Source organism: Arachis hypogaea, chromosome 18 (assembly GCF_003086295.3).
Source record: "Arachis hypogaea cultivar Tifrunner chromosome 18, arahy.Tifrunner.gnm2.J5K5, whole genome shotgun sequence".
Classification (NCBI taxonomy): domain Eukaryota; kingdom Viridiplantae; phylum Streptophyta; class Magnoliopsida; order Fabales; family Fabaceae; genus Arachis; species Arachis hypogaea.
Window position 1 is genome coordinate 120930209 of NC_092053.1, and position 18123 is coordinate 120948331.

The following is an 18123-nucleotide window of genomic DNA, read 5'->3' on the forward strand; positions in this document are numbered from 1 at the left end:
ACCTCATCCTGTACCGGATCTACCCAGACAAATAACCCACACCAATTCTTTTTACTAGTCTGCAAATATGCATCAACCTTATCAAACAACTACCTCAACTAACCAACACTAGAAATTTCAAACAGTAATTGCACTCACGTTATAATTCGGACACCCGAAGAACGGCTTATTAGGATGACTCTCCGTCCCTGACCACCGAAGGACAGGCCTGCACCCACAACCACACCACTCTGGAACTGCTGAACACTGGCTACGCACAGTGTTCTCTCTCCAGTTTCCGGTCGCAGATGAGCGATTCGACCTCCGAGAAGCATGACTGTCACTCATGGCGGGAGAGGACGAAGAAGAAGAATAAGAGGAAGAGGGAAGAAGAGCTTGAGCTGGACGACGAACCAATTCACACAGGAAGAGGGAAGAACAACTTAGGGTTTATAATTGGTATCAGGGACTAATTTAGGGAATTCGGAGATTCTTTGATGATACTCCACATCAGCAAGCCGTTTAAGGCTGCCTACGTGGACCATAAGCAGCCAGCTCAGCGCTCTGGCTGCTGAGTCACGCCGAATTGGGTGGAAGGACCAGGATTTCGCACGGAACTCAATCTGAAGGGTGCAATTAGAGCAATTCAAAAGTCAGGGGTAACATTGGTGCACGGGCTCAATCTGAGGGACCATTATGGGTTTTACTCGCACTAACTGGCTACAAAGTCGATAATAAAGTGGAATCAGAAGAGATAAGAAGAAAAACTGAAAAAGTAAAACTTCATGCATGTCATTTCGAGCTAAGCCTCAGAGTGGTCCCTGAAGTTACACTCGTACTTCATAGTGGTCCCTGAACTTAACAATTACTCAAAACAGTACCTGAAGTTACACTCCGGGACCCAGTGTTGTCCTTTCGGCACATTTGCTCCAGCTGGCGTGTTCGGAAAGCTGATGTGGCTAAGTTGGTGACACATGGGCAACGCTGAAACGACGTAGTATCATTGGTGGCGCGTAAATGCCCTAAAACGATGTCGTTTCAGTCCAAAGTTGGTTTTGAAGAGTCCCTCATCAAACGTTAACATAACGCATTGTCTTCCCTCCCTCAAAATACAACAAAAACCCCTCCTCCCCTATACTCATCAATGGCGGTGGATGAACTGCTGTAACTGTTGCGATTTCTTTGGAGCAAGACTGCTATATAGGATCGGATATCGTCATCTGCCTCAAACGAAGACTGTATCGAAGGCTGGTTTCTCTGAAAAAGGTAAGGAAAAAAAGAAAAAATATAATGTGATATAAGGAATGCTCTGTTTTTTGTTAAGGTTGTTAGTTTAATCTCTTCAGCAGTTAGAAATAATTTTTTGGAGTGTAATCTGTGGGTATGCATGATTGTGTTTCACAATATTTAGCTAGGGTTTGATCGCAACTAGTTTTCTGAGTGGTTAGGCTAATGAAAGTGTTGACTGTATAAAGGTTGTTTGTCATGGTGAAAAGTTGTTTCTTATCTGTTATTCGTTGCTGCACTTACAGTTAATGTGGTTGATCATTAAACTTTGTTTTTAAATTGCAGATGGGAGACCCTTGTATAACCATCATATTTCACCATGGAGGGTTATTCGTGACAGAGTGTGATGGAAGTGTGAGTTACAGTGGTGGACAGACTTCTGAGTTGCCGAGACTTGACATAGACACAGTTGATGTATTTTTTGTCCGAGACTACTATAAGACACTTGGGTATGACAATGTGACTCACTGTTGGTGGCTGGTGCCTAATAGGCCATTGCAAAGTGGTCTTAGAGCTTTGACACATGACAAAGAGCTTATGGAGATGTGTTATCTTACTCAAACTAACAAGGGAATTGTCCATGTGTATTATGAACATGGGGTCTCCGAACCTGTGTTTGATGAGATAACAGAAGTAGCATCATCCAAAGGCAAGGAGTTGATAGTGCTAGCAGATCCTATTCCACATGCATACCCCCCTCCCCCATCAATGTGACAGCCAATACAATTTCCACCATATCACCACCAATTCCAACCTCAGAACCAATAAATACCACAATTCCTAATCCAACAACAATCCCTCCAACTATGCCTACTAGTAAAGGTATTTCAGAGTCAAATCATAAGAGTCACATTACTGCATCTGCTGTTAGTTATTCCAAATCACCACCCAAAAAAATGGCAGCACCCACTGCTGCTGCTCCCACTGTTAAGCCCACCCCACCACCCAAAACAATGGCCAAACCCACAGTTGCTACTAGTTCTAAGACCAACATACCACAAAAAAGAATGGGCCAGTCCACTGCTGCTCCTACAAGCAAGCCCAACCCACCACCAAAGTCAACGGCCCAGCCCACTTCAAAACCTCAAACAAGATCAGCATCACAAAAATCAAGGAGGTCTGATATACCAAAGAAAGGCTCTCAAAAAGTAAAAAATGCAGCATTACATGCTAGGAGACCTTTAACAAGATCAGCTGCAACTGGAACTTTTGGAAGAGCATCTGGTAAGGGAAAGGATCCTGAAACTGTGTTTGTTAGCTTGTCTAGTGAGGAAGAATCTTCAGACAGCCATGATAGTTATGACAGTGTAGAAGACAAACCGTATAGGCCTGCTGGTGATGATGTCTCCAGTGAGGAAGAAGAAGTGTTTATGAAGAGATCAATTGGAAAGAAGAGTACTGTTAAAAAGAGGACTACAACTGATAATGAAGAAGTTAATGAAAAGAGTTCAGTTATGCTTGAGGATGACGGTCTTGTGTCTGCAGACTCAGGGTCTGAAGATGATGAATTCTTCTTTGGCCCGATTCCTAAGGTTGGTGAAATGGGAGCATATTATGATGCTCAAGATGGAGCTTATGATGAATCTGATGGTGGAGAGTCTTGGCACTCTGAGGAAATAAAGACTCCACCAAACTTTGAGGATGAGTTAGAGGATGTTGATTCAGATGAGGTGTTTTCGGTATTTAGGGAAGGAGGAAGGTTTGGTGAGCTTAAACTAGAGGTTGAGATGAAATTTAATTCAAAGATGGAATTTAAGGAAGCTGTTCGTGAGTACTGTATCCAGGAGGAAAGACGGATCTGGTGGAAGAAGAATGACAGTTTAAGGATGAAGGCTGTGTGTAAGGGAGAGGACTGTGGCTGGGTAGTATATGCTTCCAAGGACAGTGAGGGTAACTGCTGGCAGATCAAGACATTTATGGACGATCACACTTGTCCTAGAGAGACTAAGAACATGCTAGCTAACAGGAAGTGGCTGAGTTGCAAACTGGTTAGGAAATTAAGAAAATATCCCAACCTTAAACATTGTGAAGCTACACAGTACTTTAAGAGCAAGTGCGACTTGGACCTCAACAAGTCTTCAATGACAAGGGCTCTAGGGGATGCTAGGGCCATAGTTTATGGAGATGCTACTACCCAGTATGGTATGGTTAGGGATTACGGGTTGACATTACTGAAAACTAATCCTAGCTCCACTGTTAGTATTGGTGTTAGACCTCATCCCAATCCTGATGAAGTTCCAACTTTTGATAGGATGTACATTTGCCTTGATGGGTGTAAAAGAGGTTTCAAAGCTGACTGTAGACCACTTATAGGGTTGGATGGAGCATTTCTAAAAACAAAACATGGTGGTCAAATCCTCTCTGCAATTGGTCAAGACGCAAACAATCACATTTATGTGATTGCTTATGCAATAGTGTCCATCGAAAACACTGAGAATTGGTGATGGTTTCTGGAATTGCTGCACCAAGACTTGGGTGATTACAAATAACATGGTTGGTGTTTTATTTCAGACATGCAAAAGGTATTGTTCTTGTTTATTGCTAGATATGTTGAATAATGGTAGTGATTCTTAGATATACCTGCTGAGTTGTAAATAATAGTAGTATAAATTGAATAACTTCTGTGTAAATTAAATAATTGTTGTATTAAATACCTGCTGAGTTTAAATAATTGTTGTATTTAAATACTACCAGCACTATATTAATATGTTCACCTGGAGCCTTTGACAAAGAGCTTTTTACCTTAATTGAAAGGTGTCATTTGATGATAAATAACATCATTATTCTTTTCATGGTTACAAATTTTATTTACAACTTAACAGCTTTGCTGAATTTGCTGGTTTATACACATAAATCTGTTTACTGCTATTTAGACTCATTGAGTAATTGTTGTATGCTGCATAGTTGTGGTTGCATTATAGGTAGGGGGTAGTATCTGTTTACTCTGCTAAAGGACCAAGTTGATGTCACTTACACAACTTTAGGGACCAAATTGAGTTCATTAAAATAACATGAGGGACCTGTTTGAGGCTCGATTTGAAACTTTGTTACTGACTTGTTGGGTTTGCAGGGACTTATTCATGCAGTTCAGGATGTGTTCCCAAATGTCCATCACAGATTCTGTGTATGGCATTTATGGAGGAACTTCAACAAACAGTGGAAGGATAATCAACTTAGAGGTTTGCTTTGGGAAAGTGCAAGGTCTACAACTCAAGAGGGATTCGTCGAAGGGATGAAAAAATTGGAAAAGCTAAATAAGGATGCTTGGACTTATCTATGCAAATGGCCAAAGACTTCATGGAGCAGGGCATTCTTCAGCAGTGCACCAAAAATGGACAACATCTGCAATAATGCATGTGAGGTTTTCAACTCACGGATCAAAGAACCTAGAGCCAAGCCTATTATCACACTGTTGGAGGAGGTCAGGATGTATGTCATGAGATCTATAGCCAAAAACAATGTGAAGTTGAGGAACAATGATGGGATTCTACCTCCAATACAGAGAAGTAGGTTGGAAAAGATAAGAAAAGAATAAAAAAATTGGGTTCCCATGTGGTCTGGTAATGCAGATTATGAAATATGGCTGTGGACTTAGGCAAGAGATTATGCACCTGTGATTTTTGGCAGCTAAGTGGTATGATTTTTTTATGCATATTTTTTAATTTTTTTATTTTCTATTTGCAGTTGGAATTTTGTTTATTTGGCCTACAAATATGTTTTTTTTAATTTTGTGTAGGGATGCCATGTGCGCATGCATGTGCCGCTTTGGCCAGGGCTGGTAGAAGGCCATATGAATTCTATCATAACTGGTTGACCATGGAAGCATACAACAACACATATGCCTTCCATATAAATCCAATCCCTGGCTAGGCACTGTGGGAGAAATCACCACATAATAGACCTTAAGCACCAAAGTTCAAGAAGAAGCCAGGGCCAATTAAGAAGAAAAGAAGAAAGGATGCTGATGAGGAGCCAAGTAGAGGCAAGAAGCCGAAGACCTCCATAAAAAGAGTTCATAAAAAAGGACATTGTCGCTATTGTAGTGAATCAGGTCACACAAAGAGGAACTGTCATAAGAGGGCTGTTGACGAAGAATCAGCTACTATGGCGGCGGCTGCTGCTGCTGCTGCTAATTCTGATGCTAATGGAGTTGAGGTCAATAATTCTGCTCCAACTGCTGCTGTAAATGGTGGTGATGCCCCAGCTCTGTCACAGGATCAGGTCGAGATTCAGCTTGATCATAGTCAGCGTATTTTGTCAGAAACTGATGACTCGCAACAGGTTAGTAATATTACGTACCCATATATATACATGTATATTCCACTCTTTTAGTTTTGCTTAGTCACATTAAATTTTTTGTGTTTCATACATAGGTGCAACCACCCCCTGTTCGGCCACCCAAAATGCCTCCTAAGAGAAAGTTGTCCATACCAACAAAGACCAGTCCATCAACAAGCATACCCACTGCTACCACCCAACCAACCAGCACCCCATCTGCAAGCACTCCATCTGCTCCCTCTGCAAGCACTCTCCCCACAAGCACTCAGCCTGCAAGCACTGAAACAGCAAGGAATCTACCAGCAACCACAATGCGATTTATGCCTAATCTTGGATTCAAGCCACCTAGAACCAAGAATTATTGACTTAGTTTAGTATATTTAGGGACAGTATGGTGTCTTTATTTGTCTGTTTGGCTGAAGTAATTTACTGTGTATGCTTTCTTACTTACAATTCCAGTGTTGGAGATTGAAAACTTATGACACTTATGTTTTGAAAATTCTGATATAGTTGGTGACTATTGTTCTGACTTTATAATGCCTTATTTTGGATGTAATCAATACAATATGAAATATGAATTATGACTTTCTTGAAGAGATCAATGTTAGATTTTTGGTTTTATTTAGTACTTTCATATGCAATTAAGATGCATTCCAAAGACTGTCAATTCCCATTTTATTGACAACAATTATATTTTGGATGAATAAACTGGTAGTTCGTCTTGTTTTTTCAATTTCCAAAATATGCAAGAACACTAGTCTCAATCACTTAATTTTCATTTCTTTCAAACAAAATAACAGCTACAGCAAGAACATGAATAAGTCATTTGTTTCTTCCCAGATACAATTGGCCAAACTGCCTATCTAACTTTAAGACAAAAACAGCTACTGTAACCAGCAGTATAAATACAAACACCAAAACTCCACCCACTTTCAGAACCCTAACTTCAGACTCTAATCTTCTAAGTTTCCAAGCAAACTTCAGCTTCCATTCTTCATTATCAATTGAAGGGCTTGCTCTACCATCACATGTCATCACATCTTCTTCAAGAATTTTATCAATCTACAGAAATAAACCACACCACTTCTTGCCTACAGTCTGCACCAAGGTAAAAGAATCAACCAAATTTATATCCAAAATTACAGCAAACAACAACAACAACAAATGCTTACATTGTAGTTTGGACAACCCATGAATGGTCTCCCTAGATTAGAATCCGCCGTTGACCATCGCAGCACTGGTCTCAAACCGCATCTACACCATTCTGGCAAACGCGAGTCCCTGTTCCTGTTCATTCTTCTCATGATACTTTCAAACGATCGTGGGTTGTTCGAGCTCCCAGCAGCGTTGCTTGCGCTAGCCATTGCCGTCTGGGTATCAAGATGCTGAAGAGAAACCAACGGAAGAGACCAGACGAGAAGAGAAGGGCACTGGAGATTGAGCTTCAGATTTGGGAATTAGGGATTTTAAACTTCGAATTAGGAACCAAATTGAGTTAATAAATTTGTTCATCCACCTCAGCTAGCCGTTAGCGTTGCCTAGGTGTCACCAACTTAGCCACATCAACTTTCCGAACACGCCAGCTGGAGCAAATGTGCCGGAAGGACAACACTGGGTCCCGGAGTGTAACTTCAGGTACTGTTTTGAGTAATTGTTAAGTTCAGGGACCACTATGGAGCACGAGTGTAACTTCAGGGGACCACTCTGAGGCTTAGCTCATGTCATTTCATAAAATATCATCTAATTATGATGAGGTTTGTAAAAGAAGATACTAAGATATAAACTCCTCTTTCACTTTTTTTTCTCTTTTATTTTTTGTTTTATTTATTTATTATTTCTTTTTTTATATATGTTATTATATATCTTGAAGTTCTCACATCTCTTTTAAAAGGAAAAAAAAATAAAGAGTCAGATGCTCAGATCCGACCCTTTTCTATTTTCATAAAAAATAATACGTTTTTTATTCAAAAAAAAAAAAACTTCAGCCTTCAACCTTCAACTTTTCATTTTAGGATAAAATAGTTTTTCTGTTAAAAAATTTATTAAATAGTAATAAAAATTATTTTTGTTGAGAGTTTTATTTATAATTTGTGGGATTTTAAACTTTCACAAACTATCAATAAGTTTATTTATAAGAACTTTTTTTACTAGTAGTGGTTAAGTAAAAAAAGATTATTGCTAGAAATGATATCACAGGCAAAAATTAAGAAAAAGTATAGGTAGACAATGAAAATATTAAACAATGTGAACAATTGATATATCGGATGTTCAATTCATTAGGTGTGTGGATGGTTATTCTAATATTAAGATTTAGGTGAGTAATTTGGAATGTAGTGTGTTTTACTTGAATTGGGCCAATTTTAGAGCCTGTTGTTCATTTTGTTTAAAAAACTCATTAGTTACTTAGCATAATCTAAAAAATAATTGACGAAAACAATAATGATAAAATATGGTTATACAATAAAAATAGTAGAAGTAGAAGTGATAATGATGAGAATAAAAAAGATAGTAATAATAGCGGTCATAGTTGGTTATATTAAAAAAAATTGGGGGATTTACAAATAAAACTTCAACAAAATTAATTTTTATTACTATTTAATAGATTTTTTAACAAAAAAGTCATATAAAATAAAAAAGTTGAGAATGAAAGTGTCTTAATTTTTTTAGTAAAGTATCATTTATACCCATGAAAGTTGAAAACGCTGACAAATGTACCCACAAGAGAAGAAAACTACCAAATGTAACCATCAATCGTGACATTCGTGGGACAAAACTAACCAAGCCTTATTCCGGCGTTGACTCCGTTAGTAACTCATCCTCCGTGGCACTTCCCGGCGTGACATGGCTTGGGGGGCCTCTTACGTGGATTGCTGAGGTGTGTGACCGTTATAATGTATCTTCAACCCCAAAATTTTCCAAATTCAAACCTTGTTCCATCCCCAATAAGAACCCTAACCCTAGATTCACAAAAATCTTCGAAATTATACCAATGTCGAGGCGAAGACTGTTTACTCCAACTTCGACTGGCAGTGGTAGTGTGTCTGGAAGCTCAAATTCAGGAAGGGTACACGATAGGAAGTTCAATGGGAGATGTTTCTGTGGGTTGGGGGTGACGCTGTTACAGTCAGGGACGGCGATGAATCCTGGGAGGTGGTTCGTACGTTGTCCCAATTGGAAGGTAACCCATTTTACACCCTGTTCTGTGTGAGTTGAATCTGTATCTGATTATAGTTTTTCTGCCATGTATAGAACTCGGACTACAACTTCTTTGCATGGGTAGACGAAATCGAAGGGCAATGGGAGGGTTTAAGGAGACCACTGTCAGAAAGAAAGATGCAGGAAGACGCTAATGACGCGAAGGCTGAACTGAAGATGCTGATGATGTTAGGGAAGTGTGAAGTTGAAGTTAGTAAAGTTAGAATTTGGCTTGTGATTATGTCAATGGTGGTCGTATGTAATGTTGTCTGCACTTTGTATCTGATTCTCAGGGGATTTTGAGCCCAAGTAGTTTTCAGTGTTAGGGTTTGACAGAAATACCCATGTTCGATTCTATATATGTCATTTGTAGACATGTGAAATCCAGAAAATGTCAAAAAGAGTCTTATAAGACTTGTAAATTTGCAGAAGTTATCTATTACTAATACTAATTTCAAGTCTTTTTTACTTTCTGCTCCAAAATAACATGAAAAAAAGGCAAAATAAGCTCATAGGTACGTAGAAATTGAGCAACTGAAGTATTCAAGTTATACTAGTCATAGGTGTGACTTTTCAACAAATGCACAAACACCAAAAACCAAAACATAAGCAATTGTAGGTATAGTATGTGGCATATCCAACAATTGTAACATAAACTGCCATGACACAGTACCAAAAAAAACATTATATAAAGACTCTTGCTTCAAGGAATTGGAGTGGAGTTGCTGCTGCCGCTTGATCCTTCCTTCAAGTGTGCAGTTGTTGACCTCTTTTTCGGTGGTGGACGGAAGGCAGGCTGAGGCCATCGAGTTGAGCTTGATCCTCCTACTGTGGGAGTAGGCATGAATTCCATGAATCTGGAAGTAGTCCCCTGGGAGGCAGCTTGCATGGTTTGAGGTGTGACAGTGGGTGGCACATCAGAGGCCGTGGGTGATGGAGTAGTAGTAGCTGGTATTACTGGAGCAGACTGTGGTTGGTGAGTAGTTGGTGGTGGTCTTCGCAGATTCTTCTTCTTTCTTGGTGGCTTTTTTGTAGTTGTTGGCCTAGTTGAAGGAGACCTCACTGGATTAGGAATCGGTTGAGGAGCTGAGGTAGTCTCCTACAACAGTAGACACATATGATTGATTTCATTAAGAACTTTTAGAATGAAGTTGTAAAATACATCATTAAACTTACATGTGGTGGCTGAGATGCTGCTGCTTCAACAGCTTCCAGAGTCTCTTCCCAAAACATCTCCTCCAGTCTTGCAGCCTCATCCCCATCATCCTCAGCAGCTGGGTGTGGATTTGAACTTTGTCCCCCAGCACTCCCAGCCATGGCTTCCTTCTTCTTGGAACAGCTACGACTGTTGTGTCCAGTCTGCAATACATGTAACATGAACTCTCATTTTGTTGACATTGAAAGCACAAGTAATGGGAGCATATGAATTATGGTGTACCTTTAGGCATTACTTGCAGGTGATGGGGCCATACTTTCTGGGGGCCCTATGAGGATCTGGTTGGGGTTCCTTTGGGGCGTCATTCTTTTTGTCTCTTTTCAATTTTGGCCTCCTAATATGCTTCTTGTATACTGGGGGCAATATAGGAGGTAGATCAACATATTGCCAGTATTCCTGGCTAGGGACAGGCTGGATGACATACTCATATGTGCTATTATATGCCCCCATAGAAAGCCAGTTATGTGCATGTTCCTCTGGCTTCCTATTCTGGTATGCCAGTGCAGCACATGCATGCCTGCACGGCAAGCCAGTCAGTTGCCGAAACCTACAAGAACAAGTCCTCTTTCCTATATCCACCATAACCTTATGAGGCAGGCACTGTACTTCATAGACATTTCCAGGATCATCTCCGGTGGGAAACGGCCGCCACTTGTTGCTCTCCCTTTTCTCTTTTTCAAGCCTACTCTGCTGCACAGGAGTGATTACCCCGTTATAACCCACCAAAGCCTTCTTGTTTCTTGCAATTATACTCATCATATAACACCGCACCTCTTCCAGCATAGTTACGATAGGTTTCCCTCTCATTTTCTTGATCCTAGAATTGAATGATTTGCAGTTGTTGTTGGTATAATTGTCAGATTTTGGGTACTCACTAAAACCACTCCTACTCCATTGACTTGGAGGGATTCTGTTCAAATAGTCCCAAGCATGGGGATTAACCCTTTTGATTCTATCCAGTACAGCATTAAACTCTTGAGGGGTTGTGACCATTGATTGCAGCATTACCTATGTCTTCTTGGAGGAGTTCCAGAAATCATTTCCAGCTATCCTTGCATTCGCACTCCACAACAGCATATGCTATCGGATAGATATGGTTATTGGTATCATGGCCGATTGCAGTCAACAACTGCCCAGGGTAGTATCCCTTTAAAAAAGTTCCATCTAACCCTATAAAGGGCCTGTAGCCAACCGAAAAATCCTTTTTACACCCTTCCAAGCATATATATATCCTTTTGAATTTGTGCACAGTCCCTTCAACATAATCAGTACTAATCCTCACAGTGGAGCCTGGGTTGGTCCTCATAATCTCATTAGCATAGTCTCTAAGAACAGCATACTGAGCTATTTCACTCCCTTCTATTAGTTGTTTCGCCTTCACCATAGCCCTGTATATCTTCCTCTCGTTCACAATCACGTCATACTCCTTCTTGAAAAAATCTTGTGCCTGCCTTTGAGTCAAGTCTGGATGATCAAGGATCTTGTCCTCAAGCTCCTGTACAACCCATTTACCATCTGCAGATTTATTCTTGTTAACTCTACTGCAGGTATGTTCATTCACAAACGTTTTCACCTGAAAGCTTAATGGAAACGACCGTTTTGCACAGTATATCTGCCACGGACAACTCTCATCATAACATATGGCCTTGCACCTAGTTGAATCCACCCTTAGAAAGAATATGCTTCTCCCTAAGTTGATGTTGAACTTCCTAACTGCCTTCTTGAAATGGTCCAGATTTTCAAACTCCATGCCAAGCTCCAACCTTACTTCCCTCACTGGAGCATCAGGATTCGCTTGAGGAAATGCTACCTGCTCACTGTCTTCATCATCACTTGCAACGGAATCAAGCTCCTCCGACTCGTAACAATGCATCCCTGCACTTGCCTCTGACATATTTTCACCATCCACAGGTATATAGAATAAAGGATGCTTGTTTGGATCCTGGTTGGGTATGAATGTTTACCCTGAAGGTGGAGGTCTGACTGTTGATCGTCTCTTGGACTTCTGTTGACTACCACCACCCATATCTGCATTTATATCTGGTTCGGGCTGTGAACTACTGGGTTGACTACCAGTACCGGGTTCTTGACAAGGCTATAGGATGTACTGTGTGAAAACCTCGACAGATTTGGCAGGCCCTTTATCCACAGTGGGAGCCACTGACTCCGCAGAAACTGGAATTTGGTTTCCATTTTCTTCACTTGCAGCTGACACATTTGGTTGTTCAGGGTGTGGATGAGTGTTTTCCGGAGGTTGATATGGCGGTAAGTTGGGTTCAGTGGGTGGATTTGGTAGCTGAATGATCCTTGGTGCCTCATCGAAGGTAACCTTTGGTGAATGGGTGGGTATATTTGGTTGATCATTGTTGAATTCTGGTTGTTGTGTGTTTCTTGGGGTATGATGGACTTCTTTCTCTCCCGCAGCATCCTCTGTTTGAGCATCCCGTCCAGGCACACCTCCTACAGTCTCACTCAATTTCACCACTTTCTTTCTCTTCTTCTTTGGGGTTGGGGGTCTCCTAACACACAATTTGGTTCTGTGCTTCACTGGGGTCCTATTAACAGTTAATATCTCAAGCTCTGGCTCCGGTTCGTTGTTCTCTTCTGCGAACTCAGGAAGGTCAACTGGATGCTCGGTGAACACTTCAACTCTCCTCCCATTAGCAATCGCTGCTTCATACATACTCACCACATCCATGTCTAGTCTAAGCAACCTCAACCCACCATTCAACTCCTTCCCAGGTTCAAGCCAGTAAAGCTCGCTCACATCATTGTACCCTATGTCCTTTACTAGGTCATTCATGAAGAACTTATTAAGCGTGTCCACATTCACTCGTTCAATCTCTGTTTTCTCACCCCCAACATACGCCAGTTTCCCATCATCACCCTTTTTCAAATTTTCCTCTGTGACTAATGACTAGCGTAATGTGGATAGTTGCCATCTGCAAACACACATGTATAGAGAAGAGAAAACGAACTCAGAATCACATCATAGCCACTGAGAAGACACCCTAATAAAAACAACATACCCACAACCATGCACCAAAAAACCGGAAAACCAACACAGAGAAATCGAAGGTTAGTGCTTACCTATGGATGAGACCACACAACTCCAACAGCTGACACGAAACACACCAACAAGCACCCTCTCTTGAACACGGAGATTATCGTCGGCACCAAAGATTTTCTGTGAGTGGAGAAGATGAACTGTCTACTCTTAGGGCTCTACCCTCTGTTCTGTGAAATGCGGGAAGAGGTGTACCTTTAATAACTGTTCAATTCTAATTTCCCCTTTTTTTTAAAAAAAATTTTAATTTTGAAATCCAATTGTATTTATTTATAATTTCCACATAAGAGGCCCCCCCAAGCCATGTCACGCCGGGAAGTGCCACGGAGGATGAGTTACTAACGGAGTCAACGCCGGAATAAGGCTTGGTTAGTTTCGTCCCACAAATGTCACGATTGATGGTTACATTTGGTAGTTTTCTTCTCTCGTGGGTACATTTGTCAGCGTTTTCAACTTTCATGGGTACAAATGGTACTTTACTCTAATTTTTTATACAAGAGCTGGAAGCAATGGGTTTGGCTGGTTCAAAATCTCAATTTGCCTAACCTTTTGTGGGTTTGGCTTTGGCCAATCAACGTGACAATTTCGTCTTGTATTGACATCACCAATGGCACTTGCTGCATTGACAAATTTTCCGTCACCACACTCTCCACGGACATTCTTATTCATTGTGGCTTAAGTTGTCTTATCCTCATCAATTTTACTGTTATTTAAATTATTTTTTTATCAATAATAGGTTTACCATTGTAATTATTTTTTTAGTGAGAGTACATAAAAAGTACATAGTATATAAGGTGTAATAACTCAACAAATATTTTTTAAGGAGATTTTTCATTCTCTTCAACAATAAGAACTTATTTCTCTCCCTCTCTTAATCCCTTCTGGTTTATCAAACCATCAACATCACAGCTTGAACAACTTAGGGCATGAGATTTTCTTCATGGTGCGGTGAGTGTGGAGAGCAACCAAGAAAAAAAAAGTTGTGAATTGAGATCAATCCAATTTTGTCATTTTCTTTCTATCCCTAATTTTTCTTTAGACATTTTCTTTCCCCCATTCTTACCTCTTCCTTCAAACTCATCCAATAGAGTTTGATGAGAGGCTATTTCGTAAGATTCTTTCTTAGTGAACATAGCTGTTCCGATCAACGAGTTGGAAGGAAGAAAATCTGAATCCTTTTTAATCTGAATCATGGAACTACATTGGCTTGCTCTCATTGCAACAAGCAATGCCACATAGAAGATGTATGCTATAAGAAGTATGGGTACTCCTCCCATTTCTATCAACGGCAGCAACATAACACCATCATCAATCACGTGGTCACTGAGGGGCATGATGATATACTCAGTGACAAACAATTCTAACTCAATTGTCTCCAAGAGAACACTGGAATATCAAGATCTAGGTTCACTCCAGAGCAAAGATTTGTCTTGTTAGAGTTGATCAAAGACAAAAGTGTGCAGCAACAACCTCATAATGCAAATCAAATTTTGACTAATTCCATTCAGACTTCCACTCTAGGTAAAATCATTGCATTACATTTTAATGCGAGAATTATGAGTATTATCACTCCAAAATCTGCACTATGGGTCATTGATTCCGGTACAACAGATCATGTGACTTTTGACTTAAAAGATTTTGCAAGTTTTCAAAATATTGCTCCAATCAATGTGATATTGCAAAATGAGACCAAAACTGTTAGCACCATCATTGGCACAATCACATTCTCTAAAAAAAATTTTCTCAAAAATGTTTTATACATTCCTTCTCTTGATTTTAAATTGATATCTGTGTCAAAGTTAACCTCAAACTTACATTGTCAACTATTAATCAATGATAAGTGTTGTGAGATACAAGATAGATCCACATCAAAGATGATTGGCATTGCTGAGTGTATAAAAGGATTATATACAATGAGTAGAGAACCAGAATTCTCTCACTTTTCTCCTCTTCCAACAAAGCAAGCTTCATTGGCGGCAACTACGACTACTACTCATCCCACCACACCTTCACACAGTGAGCACAATAACATTTAGCATCTTAGATTAGGACACACCCATGCATAAATTAATTTTCCTGAAAAAGTATTATCCTTTTATAGATTGTATTGCTCAAAACTTCCTTGTGATTCATGTCATTTTGCAAAACAAAAGAAATTATCTTTTAATCTTAGTATAACTAAAATAAAAGATTGTTTTGACTTAGTTCATATGAATATTTGGGGTCCTATTTCTGTCCCTTCCAATGAAGAACATAGGTATTTTTTTACTATGGTGGATGGCAAGAGCAGATTCACTTGGATTTTTTTATGAAAACCAAATCTGAAGCATCACAATTGGTTATTAATTTTGTAAATTTTGTCAGAGTACAATTTGAAAAATAAGTTAAGTGTATAAGGACTGACAATGGGCTGGAGTTCACTCTAAAATCCTTTTTTTGCATCAACTGGAATTTTATACCAAATTTCTTATGTAGAAACACCAAAGCAAAATGGAATTGTAGAGAGAAAACACCAGCATATTTTAGGTGTTGCTAGAGCACTGCTATTTCAATAAGGAATTTCACATTGTTTTTGGCAATACGCAGTTGCTCACGCCATTCACCTAATTAATAGGCTGCCCAGCACTAACCTGGATAATGCTAGTCCTTACAAGCTTTTGTATGGTAACTTACCTGACCTTTCATATTTAAGAGTATTTCTTTCTCTTGCATATACCTCCACATTAACAAATTCAAGAACAAAATTAGACCTAAGAGCCAGAAAAACAGCTTTTCTTGGTTTTAAATTAGGAACAAAGGGTTTTCGACTTATTGATTTAAAATCAAAGGAAATTTTCATATCCAGAAATGTAACTTTTTATGAAACTCATTTTCTATTTTTACATTCCACTAGTACTGATATTTCTGTGGTATCCATTCGTACTCCACAATGCATTAATCTTTTTCAATATGATACACCATCCACACATCATTTGTAATCACCCACACATACCACATTCACAGATTCAAATGAACATTTCTCAAACTCAATGCACTCACCAATTTCCTCACACACCATTGCACCAATTACCACACCACACACTAACAATGCACCTGTATCACAACACTCTGACATCACGCATGACTGCATTACTAGAAAGTCTGAAAGAGTCAAGAAACCACCTGCTTATTTGAAGGACTATCATTGTATGATAACCCACACAACTCACTCTAGCAACTTTGCGAACTCTAACTCTTTATATCCTATCTCACAACACTTGTCATATGATAAACTAACCCCAAAATATAAGTCACTTTCTCTAGCCATCACCTCAAATCAAGAACCTAGCACTTATGAGGAAGCGGCTGCATATGAATGTTGGAGAAAGGCAATACAAGATGAATTGACAGCTCTAGATCAGAACAGAACTTGGTGTCTCACTGAACTCCCAAAAGACAAGAAGGCTGTGGGTTGCAAATGGGGTTTTCGGGTAAAATTCATTCCTGATGGCACCATAGAGAGGCACAAAGCGAGGCTAGTTGCAAAAGGATCCACTCAAGTGCAAGGAGTAGATTATGGTGATACTTTTAGTCCAGTTGTCAAAATGACTACCCTACGAGTAATGTTAGCATTAGCTGCGGCAAAGAAATGGCATTTGAAATAGCTGGACGTCAACACTGCCTTCCTTCATGGAGATTTGGACAAGGAAGTTTATATGAAGATACCACCCAGTTTGGTTGTGTCACAACCAGATTTGGTTTGTAAATTGCAAAAATTTCTATATGGGCTTAAGCAAGCAAGCAGGCAATGGAACATTAAGCTCACTCAGACTCTTGTGGATGCTGGTTATAAGCAGTTTTTTATGATCATTCACTCTTCATCAAGAAACAATCTGAAAGTTTGACTGCCATTCTAGTATATGTTAATGACTTGGTTTTAACCGGTAATGACATTGGTGAAATCAATTTCATCAAGCAAAATTTGGATGACAATTTCAAAATAAAGGATCTTGGTGATCTCAAATACTTCTTGGGAATGGAAGTAGCACGCTCTAACTCTGGAATTCATATTTATCAGCGGAAGTACACCATGGACCTTCTCAGAGATTTTGGTTATCTAGATTGCAAGCCTCTCTCTACCCCATTTGACTATAGTCAGAAACTCTCAAAGGAATCAGGCACCATTTTAACAGACAACACTGTTTACAGACAGCTCATCGGCCGACTCCTTTACCTCACAAACACTAGACCCGATATCTCTTATGCTGTGGGATGTTTAAGCTAATTTTTGGACTGTGCAACCACTTCTCACCTACAGGCTACTTTTCACGTACTCTGATATTTAAAAGGCCGACCTGCAACTGGTCTCTTCTTCTCCTATACTTCTAATCTGCATCTCACAGGATTTGCCGACGCTGACTGGCCTACCCGTGCCGATACTTGTCGCTCTGTTTCCGATTATTGCTTCATGCTTGGGAACTCTCTCATTAGCTAGAAGAGTAAGAAGCAAACCACAGTTGCCAAGTCCTCTGCAGAAGCTGAATATAGGTCTCTTGCTGTTGTCACTTGTGAAGCTAGTTGGTTATCTTTCTTAATAGATTTCATTGGTTTGCCGCTTCAAAAGTCTATCACTCTATTCTGTGACAACCAGTCAGCCATTCACATTGTCAATAATCCCATCTTTCATGAAAGAACCAAACACATTGAAGTGGACTGTCACATTATTCGTGAAAAGCATTTGTCTAGTCTCATTCATCTTATGCCAGTTCATTCCAAGGATCAACTTGCTGATTTTCTTACCAAAGCTCTGCCACCGAGTCCTTTTTTGCTAATATTTCCAAGCTAGGATTGTTAGATTTACACAATTCTAGCTTGTGGGAGGGTGTTACCTAGATTATTTCTTTATCAATAATAGGCTTACCATTGTAATTATTTTTTTAGTGAGAGTACATAAAGAATACGTAGTATATAAGGTGTAAAAACTCAACAAATATTTTTTAAGGGGATTTTTTATTTTTTTCAACAATGAAAAGAACTTATTTCTCTCCCTCTCTTAATCCCTTCTGGTTCATCAAACCATAAACATCACAGGTTGAACAGCTTAGGGCATGAAATTTTTTTC

General features: G+C 39.6%; 1 protein-coding gene across 1 annotated transcript; it reads right to left on the reverse strand.

Moving 5' to 3' along the window:
* Positions 1–10991: 10991 nt before the first annotated feature.
* Positions 10992–11849, reverse strand: LOC112770377 (uncharacterized). The gene has a single exon (XM_025814743.1). The coding sequence runs from the start codon at positions 11847–11849 to the stop codon at positions 10992–10994; it is 858 nt and encodes a 285-aa protein (XP_025670528.1).
* Positions 11850–18123: the final 6274 nt, after the last annotated feature.